This window comes from Corythoichthys intestinalis, chromosome 15, assembly GCF_030265065.1.
Source record: "Corythoichthys intestinalis isolate RoL2023-P3 chromosome 15, ASM3026506v1, whole genome shotgun sequence".
In the NCBI taxonomy this organism is placed as follows: domain Eukaryota; kingdom Metazoa; phylum Chordata; class Actinopteri; order Syngnathiformes; family Syngnathidae; genus Corythoichthys; species Corythoichthys intestinalis.
The window spans coordinates 46385509-46405351 of record NC_080409.1 but is presented as its reverse complement, the minus strand read 5'-3'; the positions used below and the strand labels follow the sequence as shown (position 1 = coordinate 46405351).

The 19843-nt window shown below is 38.8% G+C and overlaps 1 protein-coding gene across 3 annotated transcripts in view; it reads right to left on the bottom strand.

Annotated features, from left to right (window-relative positions):
• Window positions 1-9485: 9485 nt before the first annotated feature.
• rcan3 (regulator of calcineurin 3) overlaps window positions 9486-19843 on the bottom strand; it is a 119355-nt gene continuing 108997 nt past the window's right edge. For all 3 annotated transcript variants that reach the window (XM_057858850.1, XM_057858851.1, XM_057858852.1), the window contains one exon: window positions 9486-16820. In XM_057858850.1, the coding sequence (XP_057714833.1) occupies window positions 16666-16820 (155 nt within the window). In that variant the 3' untranslated portion in view covers window positions 9486-16665. The remainder of the gene's footprint in view (window positions 16821-19843) is intronic.

The following is a 19843-nucleotide window of genomic DNA, read 5'->3' as shown; positions in this document are numbered from 1 at the left end:
CATAAGTCCAATGGTCCCACAGTAAATATCCACGGTGAATGGGAACCTTTGAAACTCCAAAAAGGCGCATACGCCTCTCCCTCATACAGAATGATTTTTCTGCAGCCGTTTGGCTGGCGTGATACGAAAAATAAACGTATTAATCTGCAAAATCAGCTGAATCCTTCGTCCTCATACACAACACTACACTGTAGCGTGAAGAGGACGTCTTCTACCATACACGTCACAGCGCCCTCCTCCTCAATGCAAGACCGAAGCCGGAAGTCACTCATTTTCATGGCGCGGGATTAAAAAAACTAAATAAAAATAGCGATCGCTTCCACACACATCCAAGCGGCCCATATCATTCAGGGGCATAAAATACCGCGTGTATTATGAAATAAACATGCTTTTTCGTGTCACAGGCACTTTAAACATTCAGAAACACTAAAACAGGGGTCATGAATTAAAAATCCTCTGGGTCCGAAATTAAAAAATTACAACAATCTCAGGTCCGGAAATATTTTTAATGCTTCTTTTTTTCCCAAAAATACAAACGTATCTTTACGTGGCCATGCTGATAATTACAGCATTCAAAAATATAAATAAAATATAAAAAAATAATTTATAGTAAGTATTAAATAATATTTAATAATAATTAATTAGTAATAGATAATAAAGCGATCATATTGAGCCCTTAATTCCGCTATTTTTTGAGAACGGATGGCAGAGTTCATAGGGAAACTTTGCGAAAAAGCTGCGTGCTTCGTCTTATTGTGCCTTTTCAAATTGCTGCTTTTTACAAGCGCTACCGTTGTTCGGTCATTCCTTACTACGCGGCGAAACGTCTACACAACGCTCAGCGCGCTTGCGCAAGCATCCGCACGCATGCGCACATCGTTCAGAAGCGGCGAGTACTCACTATTTTTGTTTTTATTTAGTTTTTTAGAACCTTTTCATTGCCTCAAAAATACTTTTTGCATGTATTACCCTCTCATACTTTTAACCATTGTGGTTTTTTTGTGTTAGCTTTGAAGCAGTTGACCACATTTATCACGTAGTGTATTTAAACCGTCCTTATTTGGTATAACTGCATTTAAGTATTTTCTTAAGGCATTTTTAGTACGTTCTGTCTGTATGCATCCAAACAAAACAAGTTTAGCGCGCACGGTAGTACTTTGGGTGTCAAATTCGACGAATGTAGCCGATGAGGCTTAGCAGTCTTGTGCTGCCGCCAGGTAAAATGAATAAAAATGTGTTGGTCTACTCCTCCTTAAACACTCTGTTTTCTGCATCAATCTTGAGTAGTTTTGAGCACGCCATTTGCCGTACCTTTTCGCCTCATCCTCCAACTTCATTCGTCTCAGTTTTTGGCAGTCACTCCGCTGAGTCTGGAAAGCGAGTGTGAGGCATGCTGTTCTAAAAAATAACTTTCAAATGCTTCACTTCCATTGGCTGGCTCACACGAGTCACCGCGAAGGTTTTTGTTTGTTGCCTCCCTCCACTCTGCAAACCCGCAGGAAAAAAAAGATTTTTGTTGTTGCAACGTGTATTATTCCGTACAGCTTCGGTCCAGACGGCTTGGGGGTCCGGAACCGGACCGAGGTCCGCGGTTCCGTGACCTCTGCACTAAAAGAAACATAGGCGGAGTTTGACTTTTGGGGCAGGGGGGCACAACATGTTGATGACCCCGAAACGTAGTGTCAGCAATAAAATTAACTGAGAAGAATATTTATAATAATAAATTGAAAATTAGTTTTTTGTTTTCCATCACTCTTGAGGGGAATTCAGAATCAGGCTGCTTAAGCTATGCTTTTTGCCAAGGTGGTCATCAATTGAATATGGCACGCCCAACGGTGTCTTGCCAATGTAGTTACCCCAGTCAAAAATTGTATCCCCTGGGCGGAGCCACTGCCCTGCACTGATTTCCGTGTTTTGGTGATGTAGTTATCCATCCATTACATTAAAAAAAAAAAAAAAATCTGTAATATGACGTAACATACGTACTGAACGTAAAAAAAGCAATGTTTCACTGTTTTACTCGTATGATGACCTATAACTGTTATTACTGTTATTCAAGTCCTGTACGGAGTTCTCCAGTTCAATAAACGTCAATGTCCAAAATATATAACTGTGGTTCTTTTCCGGCTTCAATTAATTGTTTAAGTCGACATAACTCATAACTTATGTGTGTGTGTGCGCTTCTGTCGGGGCTGTGTGAGTGTGAGCGTGAATGTCGGATGTGGGTCAAGTCATCAGCCAATCACATGTGCGTTGGGGGGGGGGGGGGGGGTAGACTGGCGCATTCAGCAAGTGAAAAGTGGTAAATGTAAGTTTGAACATAATGAAAAATAATTCACTTAATAATGTTAGGGTCAATTCTATCCTTACAACATGGGAAGACCATCTAAATTACCTGTATACCTGAACTCATTACGTAATGCATATAAGGTTGCTTAAAGGTTGGCGGGGACAATTTGAGCATCCTGAAAGGTCTTCAACAAGTTTTATGTCCCTACCGTCCCGATGCAAACTTACACCCTTGACTTGTACAATAGTTATATGAATACTTATCTTTCAGTGCCACTGACAGCACTACACGTCTAGCAGGGTCAATGGCACTGAAAGTTGAGTTAAATGGAGAGGCAGCGAGAACCAAAAGTGGTATTTGCCATGTGGCAAAATTTTTTTTGCCATGTGGCAAAATTTTTTTGCCATGTGGCAAAAAATTTTTGCCATGTGGCCTTTTTTTTTTGCCACGTGGCATTTTTTTTTGCCATGTGGCAAAAATGTTTTGTCATCTGGCATTTTTTTTGCCATGTGGCATTTCTTTTTTTTTGCCATGTGGCAAAATGTTTTTGCCATGTGGCAAAATGTTCTTGGCATGCGGCATTTTTTTTGCCATGTGGCAAAATTATTTTGCCATGTGGCATTTTTTTTTGCCATGTGGCAAACATTTTTTGCAATCTGGCTTTTTTTTTTTGCCATCTGGCAAAATATTTTTGGGCATGTGGCATTTTTTTTTGCCATGTGGCATTTTTTTTGCCATATGGCATTTTTTTTGCCATGTGGCAAACATTTTTTTGCCATGTGGCAAAAAATTTTTGCCATGTGGCTTTTTTTTTGCCACGTGGCATTTTTTTTTGCCATGTGGCAAAAATGTTTTGCCATCTGGCATTTTTTTTGCCATGTGGCAAAATATTTTTGGCCATGTGGCATTATTTTTTGCCATGTGGCAAAACAAATTTGTCACATGGCAAAAATGTTTTGCCATCTGGCAAAATTTTTTTGCCATGTGGCAAAAAATTTTTGCCATGTGGCCTTTTTTTTTTGCCACGTGGCATTTTTTTTTTGCCATGTGGCAAAAATGTTTTGCCATCTGGCATTTTTTTTGCCATGTGGCATTTTTTTTTGCCATGTGGCAAAATGTTTTTGCCATGCGGCATTTTTTTTGCCATGTGGCAAAATTATTTTGCCATGTGGCATTCTTTTTTGCCATGTGGCAAAAATGTTTTGCAATCTGGCATTTTTTTTTTTGCCATCTGGCAAAATATTTTTTGCCATGTGGCATTTTTTTGCCATGTGGCAAAAATGTTTTGCCATCTGGCATTTTTTTTGTCATGTGGCAAAATATTTTTGGCCATGTGGCATTTTTTTTGCCATGTGGCATTTTTTTTTTTTTGGCATGTGGCAAAAATGTTTTGCCATGTGGCATTTTTTTGCCATCTGGCATTTTTTTTACCATGTGGCAAAATATTTTTGGGCATGTGGCATTATTTTTTGCCATGTGGCAAAACAAATTTGTCACATGGCAAAAATGTTTTGCCATCTGGCATTTTTTTTGCCATGTGGCAAAATATTTTTGGGCATGTGGCATTTTTTTGCCATGCGGCATTTTTTTGCCATGTGGCAAAATGTTTTTGCCATGTGGCTTTTTTTTGACATGTGGCATTTTTTTTTTTTTTGACATGTGGCATTTTTTTTCATGTGGCAAAAATGTTTTACCATCTGGCATTGTTTTTTTGCCATGTGGCAAAATATTCTTGGGCATGTGGCATTTTCTTTTTTTCATGTGGCATTTTTTTTGCCATGTGGCATTTTTTTGCCATGTGGCAATTTTTTTTTTCATGTGGCGTTTTTTTTGCCACCTGGCAAAAAATGTTTGCCACATGGCAAAAAAATTGCCACCTGGCAAAAAATGTTTGCCACATGGCAAAAAAATTTGCCACATGGCAAAAAAATTTTGCCACATGGCAAAAACCACTTTGGGTTTTCGGCCCTGCTGAATGAGTGCCCTGTAAAAAGTAGACTCCTAGTTTGAGGTTGTTTGGGCACTTTGTTGAGTGAAAGCTGACCTTCCTGCAGATTTTTAATATATGCTCTTCTCATGTAAGGCTGGAGCAGCGATGTGGAACACCTGGGAATGTCGAACAATGTGTTCACTTCAAACCTGCTCACAAAAAAAACTACACGAGCTGCCTTGAATGCTTTCGGATGGTAATCGGAGCGCCCAGTCACTGGGGAGAGACCACAAGTAAGGGAGTGTTACTGGAGACTCAATAATAAGACCGAGATATTTCACAATTCTCTTCCAGAGAAATGTGACCAGGTCTACACCACACCCTTTACTTTACAAACACTTCATGTCTTGTAGTTAATATTTAACCCTCGTGTCCTCAAACAAGGGGCAAATCACTTCAAATTGAAATCTATTGTAATATAAAACAAAGTATTATATAGGACACACTTGTAAGGAAAATGTTAATTTTGTAGAGTGTACATATTCTTTTTATTTATTGTTGACATACCGTGGGGCAAATAGGTATTTAGTCAACCACTAATTGTGCAAGTTCTCCCACTTGAAAATATTAGACAGGCCTGTAATTGTCAACATGGGTAAACCTCAACCATGACAGACAGAATGTGGAAAAAACCCAGAAAATCACATTGTTTGATTTTTAAAGAATTTATTTGCAAATAATGGTGGAAAATAAGTATTTGGTCGAAACCAAAAGTTCATCTCAATACTTTGTTATGTACCCTTTGTTGGCAATAACGGAGACCAAACGTTTTCTGTAACTCTTCACAAGCTTTTCACACACTGTTGCTGGTATTTTGGCCCATTCCTCCATGCAGATCTCCTCTAGAGCAGTGATTTATTGGGGCTGTCGTTGGGCAACACGGACTTTCAACTCCCTCCTCACCCCGTGGCGTCAAAATGATAACAAGGACGGGGAGCAAAAATCCCACAACCACACGGGGGGACCTAGTGAATGACCTACAGAGAGCTGGGACCACAGTAACAAAGGCTACTATCAGTAACACAATGCGCCGCCAGGGACTCAAATCCTGCACTGCCAGACGTGTCCCCCTGCTGAAGAAAGTACACGTCCAGGCCCATCTGCGGTTCGCTAGAGAGCATTTGGATGATCCAGAAAAGGACTGGGAGAATGTGTTATGGTCAGATGATACCAAAATATAACTTTTTGGTAGAAACACAGGTTCTCTTGTTTGGAGGAAAAAGAGTACTGAAATGCACCATACCCACTGTGAAGCATGGGGGTGGAAACATTATGCTTTTGGGCTGTTTTTCTGCAAAGGGACCAGGACGACTGATTTGTGTAAAGGATGAATGGGGCCATGTCTCGAGAGATTTTGAGTGAAATCTCCTTCCATCAGCAAGGGCATTGAAGATGAGACGTGGCCGGGTCTTTCAAAATGACAATGATCCCAAACACACAGCCATGGCAACAAAGGAGTGGCTTCGTAAGAAGCATTTCAAGGTCCTGGAGTGGCCTAGCCAGTCTCCAGGTTTCAACCCCATAGAAAATCTGCGGAGGGAGTTGAAAGTCCGTGTTGCCCAACGACAGCCCCAAAACATCACTGCTTTAGAGGAGATCTGCGTGGAGGAATGGGCCAAAATACCAGGAACAGTGTGTGAAAAGCTTGTGAAGAGTGACAGAAAACGTGTGGCCTCTGTTATTGCCAACAAAGGGTACATAACAAAGTATTGAGATGAACTGACCAAATACTTATTTTCCACCATGATTCGCAAATAAATTCTTTAAAAATCAAACAATGTGATTTTCAGTTCCCCCCCCCCCCCCCCATTCTGTCTCCCATGGTTGAGGTTTAACCATGTTGACAATTACAGGCCTAATATTTACAAGTGGGAGAACTTGCACAATTAGTGGTTGACTAAATACTTATTTGCCCCACTGTACATGTCATATGAAAAATGTTTTTGTTGTTGTTTTAATGACCTAAAATAGTTACTTTCCCAATAAATGTTCAAATGAAACAACTACAGGGATTATTGCTTGTAAAATCGTGACATGATCACCTGAAGGAAGTCAAAAATAGCACTGATTTTACCTTGTAGGTTTTGTATGAAGTCTGTAGCCATCCAGTGTGGTCCCTATTCCGCTGACTGACACTTGGAAGTGTAAAGGAGCGCTTGAATAAACACATCGCAACATGACTAATGGGCTTTAATTATACTGCCGTGAAAAGTAATTACTGGAGAATCGGAAGGAAAACAATGGATGAGGAGCAGAAACGGGCGATGAACAAAACACTAGACACGCCGCTAATTTGTGGTTTGATACCGCATAAATTCACAGGTTTATCAGTTTTGAAAATACATTTTAATGGAATATTCTTATTTTGGTTATTTTTTTTTGGGCAAAAGTATATTATGCATCTTCCTGTTGTTTCTTCAACAACAATGGCGATGAAGTTTAGCGCTATGGTACAGCTAATAAAGTAAAATGTATTGATTTGTGCGATACGCTCTCAGGTGACTTGAAGTTCCGCTCTGAGAGCCCCATTTTGGCCAAATTTCAAAACTGTCCTATGTGATACATCATTGGAAAGCTTAAAATTTTAATTTTCTTGGGGAAGAAAAATTTTGATCAGGAGGGCATTTTTAAAAAAACATTTTTTTTTTAAACAGCAAACTCCTATCTGGAGGGGAGAGCACGCGAGAGCAGAATTACAGACGCCATGACTGTAACAAGATATTATCGCATACTTACCTTGTTTCGATCCAAAAACTCCGTGTAGCATGTCTCACCGAGTGTCAAGACACAGCTGTGAATGGCCGCTGCCAGACATTTTGGGGATTTTATGGGTGAAACATGGTACTATAGCAAGGGTCGCAATGCAGAAATCGCAGACATCAAGGAGTGGTCGAGTTTTCTTTTTTTATATTTACCCTTTCAAACGTTTTTTCCCCCAATTTTCTTTGTTTGGATCAATTATTTATCATCTAAAATATTAGGGAAAATGCGACAGTAACAAAAAATACAATTAAGCGATAGTAATGAGGTAGATACCCGTACAGACTTTTTTTTTTTTCATTGTGATGTAATTTGTATAAGAGTTTAAAATATGGAAGTGAATAATAATGTCTTTTTTAAAAAAAAAAACAACTAAATACTACAAAATTAATGATTCTAAGCTAAAAATGACATACATTACGAATGATATAATTACTTACCTTCTTTTTGTGGCTGGGTTGAAACAAAAGTGGTTGCGTGGTGTCTGTAAACGGGGGTCTCCAGGGTAAAACGGACAAATTAAAAATTGTTTGGAGGCTTATTGCGCCATGAATCAGCTATAGCCTATAGACATATTCTATCAAACAATAATTTTGGCGTAAAATACAGCAGTTTATTCTAAAGAAAGGTGCAAGAGCAGAAACTGCTTTTTCGGGCATATAGTACATATGGCGGAAAACACTCAGGTGACTTGAAATTCCGCTCTGAGACCCCCAATTTGACCAAATTTCCAAATTGTCCTTTATGCATGTGTGATACCTCATTGGAAAGCATTTTCAGGGGGATGACAAATTTTTAACGGGAGGGCCTTTAAAAAAAACAAAAACAATTTAAACAGCAAAACCGTAACTGGAGGTGAGAGCACGCGAGAGCAGAATTAAAGACGCCACGATTTTAACGAGATATTATCGCGTACTTACCTTGTTTCGTTCCAAAAACTCCATGTAGCATGTATCATCGAGTGTCAAGACGCAGATGTGAATGGCCACAGTCGGATTTTTGGGGGATTTTATGGGTGAAACATGGTAATATAACAAGGGTCGCGATGCAGAAATTGCAGACTTCAAGGAGTGTTCGAGATTTTCTTTTTCATATATTTACCCTTTTAATTTAAAAAAAAAATAATTCTTTGTTTGGATCAATTATTTATCATCTAACATATCGGAGAAAATGCGACACTAACACAAAAAAAAATACAATTAAGCAATAGTTATGAGGTAGGTATCTGACTTTTTTACAGACACCATTTTTTTCCATTGTGACGTCATTTGTTTAAAAGTTTAAAATATGCGAGTGAATAATCTTTTAAAGTTTTTTTTTTTTTTTTTAAACGAAATATTAGACATCAATTAATTATTCTAAGCTAAAAATGACAGACATTTTGAAGAATAAATATAATTAATTACCTTTGTTTTATTGCTGGGTTGAAACAAAAGCGGTTGCGCGACGTCTGTAAACTGGGGTTTACAGGGAAAAACGGACGTATTAACAATAGTTCAGGGGCTTAATGCGCCATGAATCTACTATAGCAGCATATAGACATATTGTTCTATCAAACACAACAGTTGTTTTGGCTTAAAATACAGCAGTTTCTTTTAAAGAGGAATGCAAGAAACTGCTTTTTCAGTGTTGTCTGTGTTTTCCACCATATATACAGTATCTATATATTCACTATTTTACACTGCTGGTCTACTGTATTTAACCTGTTTTGACCATAGTATGTAGAAAGGACAAAAACGCCTATAATCATACCTGCTGTTAGTGTTGAATTATCAAATACAAAACTATTCAGTCTCATTTTTTTCCTGTTAAAGGTTTATCCTAAAAAGTTGAATAAATGTTATCAAGCTTCAAAACAGTTCGTTGAGCATGTATGGTTGTCAATTGGACATTAATAAAAGAATTTTTTGACAAAAAAATTGGGATTTCTTTGTCTTTTGGGTCAAAAATATTGATTATACAGTGGGGAGAACAAGTATTTGATACACTGCCAATGGGAAAACCCATTGGTCATTGGTCACTGGTCAGTGATGAAAACAGTTTGGCCATGAAGGTTATATTCTCCTGAAAAAAATGGACCCAACCAGGCCATTGTGAACATTTTTTCTTATATTCTTATTTAAAGGCAACATCAAAGGCATGCAAAATCGGACAAAATAGGCTGGGACCTTAAAGGGTTAATTCGAGTTACTTCCAAAAAGGTAAATGCCCCAAAATTAACAGGAAGTGACTGAAAATCAACAGGAAATCACTTGAAATGCGCCAAATTTAACTCAGCGCTCGGTATTTGCTGCCACTGACGGCCATAGACGTCCAATCTGTTTGAAGTGGGAGGGTGGGAGTCACTCTCCCACTTCAAACAGATTGGACATCTACAAGTAATAAACTCATTCCAGTTCAAACAAACATGAACTTTTTATAAACGACACCAAACATGACTTTTAAGAAGAAGTCTTTATGTATGCTCTCTATGTGAAACAATACTACACAAATAGAAGCAGATACTCTTAAGAGAGAAAGAACATGAAAATACACATACCGGTATTTATTACAACTGTAAATTATTGCTCATTCTGCTACTTTGTTTTCTGGATTATTCTACCGTACGAGACATATAAGACATATTAGTCACATGTCAACCAAAATATTAGACAAAAATAACAAACAATACAATAGTGACACACATCATTGAGCTTTTTTTTTTCTGATGGTTGCACCTTTAAATTGTCAACAAGAGAGAAGCCGTGACAAAGCGTGCGCGTGCACACGCACACACTGCCGGGACAGCGCCTCGGCAACATAAAAATTTGGCATATGTACAAAAATATACACGTACACACACGTCTGTGAGCACAGAGTACAAAAAAGTCATCACGTCGCTGACCCTTTAAGTCGGGCCATGCCGAGCTTCTTCCTGTTTGAACGTCACACGTCGTTTGTTTGCAAGGGCTAACACGAAAAAAAATAACACGGAGAGAAAACACAAAACAAATCAAAACAAAACAACCAAAAAAAGAGTGCCACATGCTCATGAAGGCCTGTTAAGGTGTTGGACGAACACGAATGAAGAAAAAAAGCAAATGCGCCTTCTAACTGCTCGCAAAGGAGACAACCACAAACACTTAGGCTGCGTTCAAACAATATAGTTATACAGTATTACCGATATTGTATTATATAATATTTCAATAAGCATCAATGTATGTTTTGCTCCAATATTTGTGTTAAAATATTCCTCGCTTCTAAATGCACAAATTTATATGTAATACAGCCAATGTATACAATAATTAGTATTGTTACACCGATACCAATATTCTTATCGGTACTGATACAGTACTTAATATGACATCATCAGTATTGGGGAGTACTAAGAAATATTGCACCGATGGTGTAATCTTTGAGATTTAGTTTCCAACAGCTGGTCAACCTACCCAAAATGGCTGCAAGCTATGCTAGAAATTACTTTACAGTAAAATAAATATGCAGTAAATTAGTGTTGGAAAAAAAAAAAAAAGTATTTATTTTTTCTGAATATGTTGTATCAGTACAGTGTAGGCCGATACCATACAGCTGGAAGCCAAAAATTGGTATCGATGCAACACTAATGTTTAGTTAGCATTTAGCGAAAGGGCCATTTTTTTGTAACTCTCTTTGTTATAATGTCTGTTTGCTTTCCAAAGTCCAACTTTTTTGTGATTTGTGGTGCGAAAAGCACTAAAATATTTAAAGGGAACCTCGGACTTAAAGGGTACCACTGATAGAAAGACATGTAGTTCTTAAAAGATAAATGTTAGTACAAGTTATAATAATTTCATATTAAAACCCCTCTTAATGTTTTCGTTTCAATAAAATTTGTAAAATTATTTTATCTAGTAGGCCGATCGATCGGGTCCGATCACGTCATTTTCAAAGTATCGGAATTGGCAAAAAAATATCGGACATGCCTTTTTTTAATATATATAAATATATATTATGGCTGTCAAACGATTAAAAGTTTTAATCGAGTTAATTACAGCTTAAAAATTAATTAATCGTAATTAATCGCAATTAATCGCAAATCAAACCATCTATAAAATATGCCATATTTCTCTGTAAATTATTGTTGGAGTGGAAAGATAAGACACAAGATGGATATATACATTCAACATACGGTACATAAGGACTGTATTTGTGGCATTTACATTATTAACATTCTTTCTGTGAGAGTGATCCACGGATAGAAAGACTTGTGACTTTGTATATTGTGACTAAATATTGCCATCTAGTGTATTTGTTGAGCTTTCAGTAAATGATACTGTAGCCATTTAACTGTTCTGCCCAAATGCATGATGGGAAGTGCAACCATGACTGTGCGTAGCGGTACCAATTGATATATGTTCTCTGCGTTGGGAATTAACATAGGGTGTTAAGAAAAAGATCAATTACTACTTTTCTTCCCCACATTGCTTCCCACGATATTTCTAATCGTAGGGAGAGGGATTGTAAGGCTTTAGCCAATTAAAAAAAGGCTCCAAAGGCTGCCAAAATTCACTTTACTGATTTTACGCTGCTTTTTACCTCTGTACATAGGCAAAACGGCACCATTACAGATTGAACACGACAATGCGTGAGTGGGTCGTGCAGCGCATGCGTTAATTGCGTTAAATATTTGAACGTGATGAATTTTTAAAAAAATTAATTACCGCCGTTAACGGGATAAATTTGATAACCCTACCTTAAGCCTAAACTAAAGACTCTGGATGAGTGTAACATATTTTGTCTGTAACGTTAAATACAATTAGAAAACGATTTAATTAAAATATATATACATATATATATATATATATATATTAGGGCTGTCAAAATTATCGCGTTAACGGGCGTTAATTTTTTAAATTAATCACGTTAAAATATTTGACGCAATTAACGCAGATGACCCGCTCAGACAGATTTAAATGACAGTACAGTGAAATGCTCACTTGTTGTGTTTTATGGAGTTTTGCCGCCCTCTGCTGGCGCTTGGGTGCGACTGATTTTATAGACTTCAGCACCCATGAGCATTGTGTAAGTAATTATTGACATCAACAATGGCGGGCTACTAGTTTATTTTTTGATTGAAATTTTTACAAATTTTATTAAAACGAAAACATGAAGAGGGGTTTTAATATATAATTTCTATAACTTGTACTAACATTTATCTTTTAAGAACTACAAGTCTTTCTATCCATGGATCGCTTTAACAGAATGTTAATAATGTTAATGCCATCTTGTTGATTTATTGTTATAATAAACAAATACAGTCCCTATGTACCGTATGTTGAATGTATATATCCATCTTGTGTCTTATCTTTCCATTCCAACAATAATTTACAGAAAAATATGGCATATTTTATAGATGGTTTGAAAGCGGCGAGTACTTACCATTTGTGTTTTTATGGAGTCTTTTATTACCTTTTCGTTGCCTCAAAATACTTTTTGCATGTGTTTCCCTCATACTTTTAAGCATTGTGTTTTATTGTGGTAGCTTTAAAGCAGATTGTTGATCTGTTGACCACATTAGTCACGTGGCGTATTTAAACCGCCCTTATTTGATATAACTTCGTTTACGTATTTTCTTAAGGCATCTTTAGTATGTTCTATCTGTATGCATCTAAACAAAACAAGCTGAAAGCGCACGGTAGTAATCTGAGTGTCAAATTCACCTCTTGTAGACATTTCGCCAGTGTAGCACATTTTGGCAGAACACCAGTTTTGTCTCATTTTACCCCGTCTTTCCTGTTCATTTTGCTTTTGCTGCCCATTTTCCGAAATATCGACAATACTGTCCTGCTCCTTAATGTTCCTTTCGGGTTCAAATTAAAAGTGTTGAACAGATGACGTGTTTCTGTCGCTAGAGTCTTATTCTGGAAGCCCGGCAGCGTAACCAAGTGACGCCACCGTCCTGCCATGTCAACAACAATGGCGACCTACTAGTTAAACTAATTTTACAAATTGGACTAAAATGAAAACATCAAGAGGGGTTTCATTCTCTAATTATTTTCACTCATAATAATGTTTATCTGTTAAGAACGACAAGTCTTTCTATCCGTGGATCCCTTTAACAGTTGCAATAGTAAACTCTAAATTGTAAGAATTCACAGTCAGTCCTGCAAGCTTGCGGTTTTTTTGGTTAATAGGTAACACTTTATTTGACAGCAGCGTCATATGATGGTCTTATGGCAGTCTTAATTATGATATGACACTATCATGGGCATTAATGAATACTTTTGACAGATGTCATTAAGTGTCATTTGTCATCAATTATGCCACTAACTCCATTTATATCCAGCCGGATCACACAAAATGACAGCCGTCATGAGTATACAGTTGTGGTCAAAAGTTTACATACACTTGTGAAGAACATGTCATGGCTCTCTTGAGTTTCCAGTTATTTCTACAACTCTGAAGTTCTCAATGGGTTTTAAGTCAGGACCTTGGGAAGGCCATTCGAAAACCTTAATTCTAACCTGATTTAGCCATTCCATTACCACTTTTGATGTGTGTTTGGGGTCATTGTCCTATTGGAACATCCAACTGCGCCCAAGACCCAATCTTCGGGCTGATGACGTTAGGTTATCTTGAAGAATTTGAAGGTAATCCTCCTTCTTCATTATCCCATTTACTCTCTGTAAAGCACCAGTTCCATTGGCAGCAAAACAGCCCCACAGCATAATACTACCACCACCATGCTTGACGGTAGGCATGGTGTACTTGGGGTTAAAGGCCTCACCTTTTCTCCTCCAAACATATTGCTGGGCATTGTGGCCAAACAGCTCGATTTTTGTTTCGTCTGACCACAGAACTTTCCTCCAGAAGGTCTTATCTTTGTCCATGTGATCAGCAGCAAACTTCAGTTGCGCCTTAAGGTGCCGCTTTTGGAGCAAGGGCTTCCTTCTTGCACGGCAGCCTCTCAGTCCAAAACACGCTTGACTGTGAACACTGACACTTGTGTTCCAGCAGCTTCTAATTCTTGGCAGATCTGCTTTTTGGTGATTCTCGGTTGAATCTTCACCCTCCTGACCAATTTTCTCTCAGCAGCAGGTGATAGCTTGCGCTTTCTTCCTGATCGTGGCAGTGACAAAACAGTGCCATGCACTTTATACTTACAAACAATTGTTTGCACTGTTGCTCTTGGGACCTGCAGCTGCTTTGAAATGGCTCCAAGTGACTTTCCTGACTTGTTCAAGTCAACGATTTGCTTTTTCAGATCCATGTACCGTATTTTTCGGACTATAAGTCGCAGTTTTTTTCATAGTTTGGCTGGGGGTGCGACTTATACTCAGGAGCGACTTATGTGTGAAATTATTAACACATTTTTATATTATTTCCCATGTTAATTTGGTGTTTTGGAGTGACACTGATGGTTTGCTAAACTTGTTAGCATGTTCTTGATGCTATAGTTATCTGAGTAACTCTTAATAGCTATGTTACGTTAACATACTGGCCACGTTCGCATTTTATTGTTCATGCATCATGTAACATTATCATACTGTACACTTATTCAGCGTGTTGTTCTGTATTGTATTTTAATTTCAAACTGCCTTTCAAGATGAAATATCTGTTCTATGTGCTGGATTTGATCAAGTAAATTTCCCCCAAAAATGCGACTTATACTCCAGTGCGACTTATATATGTTTTTTTTCCTCCTCATTGGGCATTTTATGGCTGGCGCGACTTATACTCAGGTGCGACTTATAGTCCGAAAAATACGGTATGTATATTTTTGACCCAGCAGATTTGATCACATTTTCTGTTAACCCATAATAAAGTCATAGAAGAACCAAACTTCATGAAGGTTTTTTGTGACAAAGAAGTATCTGTTCCAATCACTCTATCGGAGAAAAATCAGAGTTGTAGAAATAACTGGAAACTCAAGAGAGCCATGACATTATGTTCTTCACAAGTGTATGTAAACTTTTGACCACAACTGTACATGTTTACAATATTTATAATTGACTTATGGCATAGTTGATTGAAACAACTGGAACAGTAACTGAAGAAATAATTAGCACGTTACATGAATTTTGATTGTTATTTACATCTGCAATGCATGCTAGGAGGCATGTGAGACGACAACAGTGTTGACAGCAGGCGGCAGCAGAGGTTGACTGTCTCTCCCAAGGGAGCAGCGATGGCCAAATGAAGCTTCTTGAAGCAATGAAGCTGTGCAGCCAAATGGTTCAAAGCTTCATAGTGGTTCATTTGGTCTTATGACAGTCTTAAGATGCCTCTGTCAAGTAAAGTGTTACCGGTTAATATCTTTAGGTGTAAGTATCCTATAATACAGTGAGGAGGGCTACGGCTTATAGTCCAGTGCGGCTTTTCTATAAACAAATGCTTATTTCAGGTCAAATTTGGTGGGTGGCGGCTTTTAGTCAAGTGTGGCTTATAGTCTGAAAATTATGGTAAATAAATCGGACGTTTATTGCTGTCAATGGCAGGCAATGAGCTCACAATTAAACCCCCCCCCCGAGAGCCAAGCATTCTAAATATTTTGGAAATAATCAGTTTTTTGCGCTGGTTTTCGTTCCTCGTGACGCAATAAGGCGCAAACGAATGGATTAAAAAAAACTGCTGCTTTAAAATAACTACAATGAATCATAATTGTTGCAAACGAGACAAAAAAAGTGATGGTTAAAAACAAAAGAGCATGAGGCAAAGATTCGTGTGGGCGGAAACGCATTCAACAAGCGCGCACGTTTACTGTCATCCCCTCTCACTTGAAGGAAATATGTGAGAATGCTTTGGTTGACATCTCATCAGGCATCTTTTCCCTCCCGGACTAGAAAAGCGTCTACAAAGACGAAGCGCTATATACAAAGCGGCGTGACGGTCCCTTGCGAAAAAGGAGTCGCGGGCTGAATGAACGATAGAAAATGTGGACCAGACGGGAGGAGTTTGAAAAATCCGAAAGAAGGAGTAGAAAATGAAGAAAGACGCCATTTTGGAGTTGTGCATGCAAAACCGAAAGTCCAACTTTAGCGTCTTAAACATGCAAAAATGTGTATCGAGTACACAATAAGAACACACATCTAGTAGTTAAAAAAAATTTCCGAAACGGGAGAAATATTCAGCCGACGACAATTTTGTTAGTCACGTTATGGCGCTTCGTGCAGTGTGGGTGACGTTAAATATTCACTTTATTAGTATTGTTTCACGTTGTAGAGTATATACATGCAACCTGATGCGAGCTGATATGAACAAGAGTGGCAAAAAGGGGATCCAAAAAATGTGCAAATCGCCCCGAAAAACACCGGTCATCGCTAAATGAAACAATGAGGTGAGTGGGGGAAGCTAATGCGCTAACTGGATTAGCGTAGTGTAAATGAATGACCTTCGGCGTGCCGGGGCGGAGTCGAAGTTGCCCCGCCGTAGGAATGTGATGCATGTGTGTGAGCGCGTCCCCTCGTGTTTTCCCTCCTTCCGCCTCGTCCGATGGCCCACAAAAACTGGAGCAATGTTTGTCTGTTTTTGAGCGGGAATGACGGCAGCAGCGCTCTCCGTGAGTGCAGAGGCGAGAGAGAGAGAGAGGAAGAGGCAAAGAAAGAGAAAGAGAGAGGACAGGTTGTGTTGCAGGTCAACAAACGGCCTGTAGAAGAGTGGGCGGGGTCTAGTTGAAGACCTTCGGGGCTCCGTCAGGACGTCTGGTCTGCACGATTTCTTGCTTGGGCCGTGCCGCTTCTTCGTCTTCTGTTTCGCTCTCGCACACGTGGACCACGACGCTTGGGGTGGACTCTGTGCCGGCGTGCAGCTCGTACTTCTCACCTGTGATGACAATTTTTTATTTTCAGTTTTTTTTTACGATAGGTTACCCGTAGAAGATGCAATCGTGTGTTTGGACAATGATACAGCCGATTATCGGTTTCAAGTAGGGTTGTTCCGATCATGTTTTTTTGCTCCCGATCCGATCCCGATCGTTTTAGTTTGAGTATCTGCCGATCCCGATTGCTTTTTTTTGCTCCTGATTCAATTCCAATCATTCCCGATAATTTTTCCCAGTCATACAGTGCCTTGCAAAAGTATTCGGCCCCCTTGAACCTTGCAACCTTTCGCCACATTTCAGGCTTCAAACATAAAGATATAAAATTTGAATTTTTTGTCAAGAATCAACAACAAGTGGGACACAATCGTGAAGTGGAACAACATTTATTGGATAATTTAAACTTTTTTAACAAATAAAAAACTGAAAAGTGGGGCGTGCAATATTATTCGGCCCCTTTACTTTCAGTGCAGCAAACTCACTCCAGAAGTTCAGTGAGGATCTCTGAATGATCCAATGTTGTCCTAAATGACTGATGATGATAAATAGAATCCACCTGTGTGTAATCAAGTCTCCGTATAAATGCACCTGCTCTGTGATAGTCTCAGGGTTCTGTTTAAAGTGCAGAGAGCATTATGAAAACCAAGGAACACACCAGGCAGGTCCGAGATACTGTTGTGGAGAAGTTTAAAGCCGGATTTGGATACAAATAGATTTCCCAAGCTTTAAACTTCTCAAGGAGCACTGTGCAAGCCATCATATTGAAATGGAAGGCGCATCAGACCACTGCAAATCTACCAAGACCCGGCCGTCCTTCTAAACTTTCTTCTCAAACAAGGAGAAAACTGATCAGAGATGCAGCCAAGAGGCCCATGATCACTCTGGATGAACTGCAGAGATCTACAGCTGAGGTGGGAGAGTCTGTCCATAGGACAACAATCAGTCGTACACTGCACAAATCTGGCCTTTATGGAAGAGTGGCAAGAAGAAAGCCATTTCTCAAAGATATCCATAAAAAGTCTGTGCCAAAGTTTGCCACAAGCCACCTGGGAGACACACCAAACATGTGGAAGAAGGTGCTCTGGTCAGATGAAACCAACATTGAACTTTTTGGCCACAATGCAAAACGATATGTTTGGCGTAAAAGCAACACAGCTCATCACCCTGAACACACCATCCCCACTGTCAAACATGGTGGTGGCAGCATCATGGTTTGGGCCTGCTTTTCTTCAGCAGGGACAGGGAAGATGGTTAATATTGACGGGAAGATGGATGCAGCCAAATACAGGAACATTCTGGAAGAAAACCTGTTGGTATCTGCACAAGACCTGAGACTGGGACGGAGATTTATCTTCCAACAGGACAATGATCCAAAACATAAAGCCAAATCTACAATGGAATGGTTCAAAAATAAACGTATCCAGGTGTTAGAATGGCCAAGTCAAAGTCCAGACCTGAATCCAATGGAGAATCTGTGGAAAGAGCTGAAGACTGCTGTTCACAAACACTCTCCATCCAACCTCACTGAGCTCGAGCTGTTTTGCAAGGAAGAATGGGCAAGAATGTCAGTCTCTCGATGTGCAAAACTGATAGAAACATACCCCAAGCGACTTGCAGCTGTAATTGGAGCAAAAGGTGGCGCTACAAAGTATTAACGCAAGGGGGCCGAATAATATTGCACGCCCCACTTTTCAGTTTTTTATTTGTTAAAAAAGTTTAAATTATCCAATAAATGTTGTTCCACTTCACGATTGTGTCCCACTTGTTGTTGATTCTTGACAAAAAAAAAAAAAAAAGTCATATCTTTATGTTTGAAGCCTGAAATGTGGCGAAAGGTTGCAAGATTCAAGGGGGCCGAATACTTTTGCAAGGCACTGTATATATTTTGGCAATGCATTAAGAAAAAAAATGAATAAAACTCGGACGAATATATACATTCAACATACAGTACATAAGTACTGTATTTGTTTATTATGACAATAAATCCTCAAGATGGCATTTACATTATTAACATTCTTTCTGTGAGAGGGATCCACTGATAGAAAGACTTGTAATTCTTAAAGGATAAATGTGACTTTGTATATTGTGACTAAATATTGCCATCTAGTGTATTTGTTGAGCTTTCAGTCAATGATACTGTAGCCATTTAACTGATCTGCCCAAATGCATGATGGGAAGTGCAACCATGACTGTGCGTAGTGGCACCAATTGATAGATCTTCTCTGCGTTGGGAAATAACATAGGGTGTAAAGAAAAAGATCAACTACTATCTTTCTTCCCCACATTGCTTTCCCACGATATTTCTAATTGTTGAGATAGGGATTTTAAGGCATTAGCAACCATGACTCAGCGTAGTGGCACCAATTGATATATCTTCTCTGCATTGGGAAATAATACAGGGTGTTAAGAAAATGATCAACATTTCTTCCCTACATTGCCTCCCACGTTATCTCTAAGTGCTGAGAGGGGGATTATAAGGCTTTGGCCAAATAAAAAAAGACTCCAAAGGCTGTCAAAATTCTCTCTACCCATCATACGCTTCCTTTTTGCTCTATATATAGGTAAAACGGTGCCTTTATAGATTGAACGCGACAATGCGTGAGTGGGTCGTGCAGCACATGCAATAATTGTTTAACGTGATTAATTAAAAAAAATAAATTACCGCTGTTAACGCATTAAATTTGATAGCCCTATTTTAAGCCAAAACTACTCTGGATGGGTGTAAGACACTTTGTCGGTAACGTTAAATACAATTAGAAAACGATTTAAATAATATATACACATATATATTAAAAAAGGCATGTCCGATATTTTTTTTGCCTATTCCCATACTTTGAAAATGACGTGATTGGACATCTTTAGTTTCAAGGTGTACCGTTGCATGAAAACGTCAGGGTTTTAAAACCGCAAAAAATTTCCATCATCCCGTCTGTAATGTATTAGCTATTTTTTTTTGTCCAAAAAATGCATGGAGATATCCCTTGCTTCCAGCTGTAAGGCTCAACCCTCCCCCACCGGTTGTTGCTCA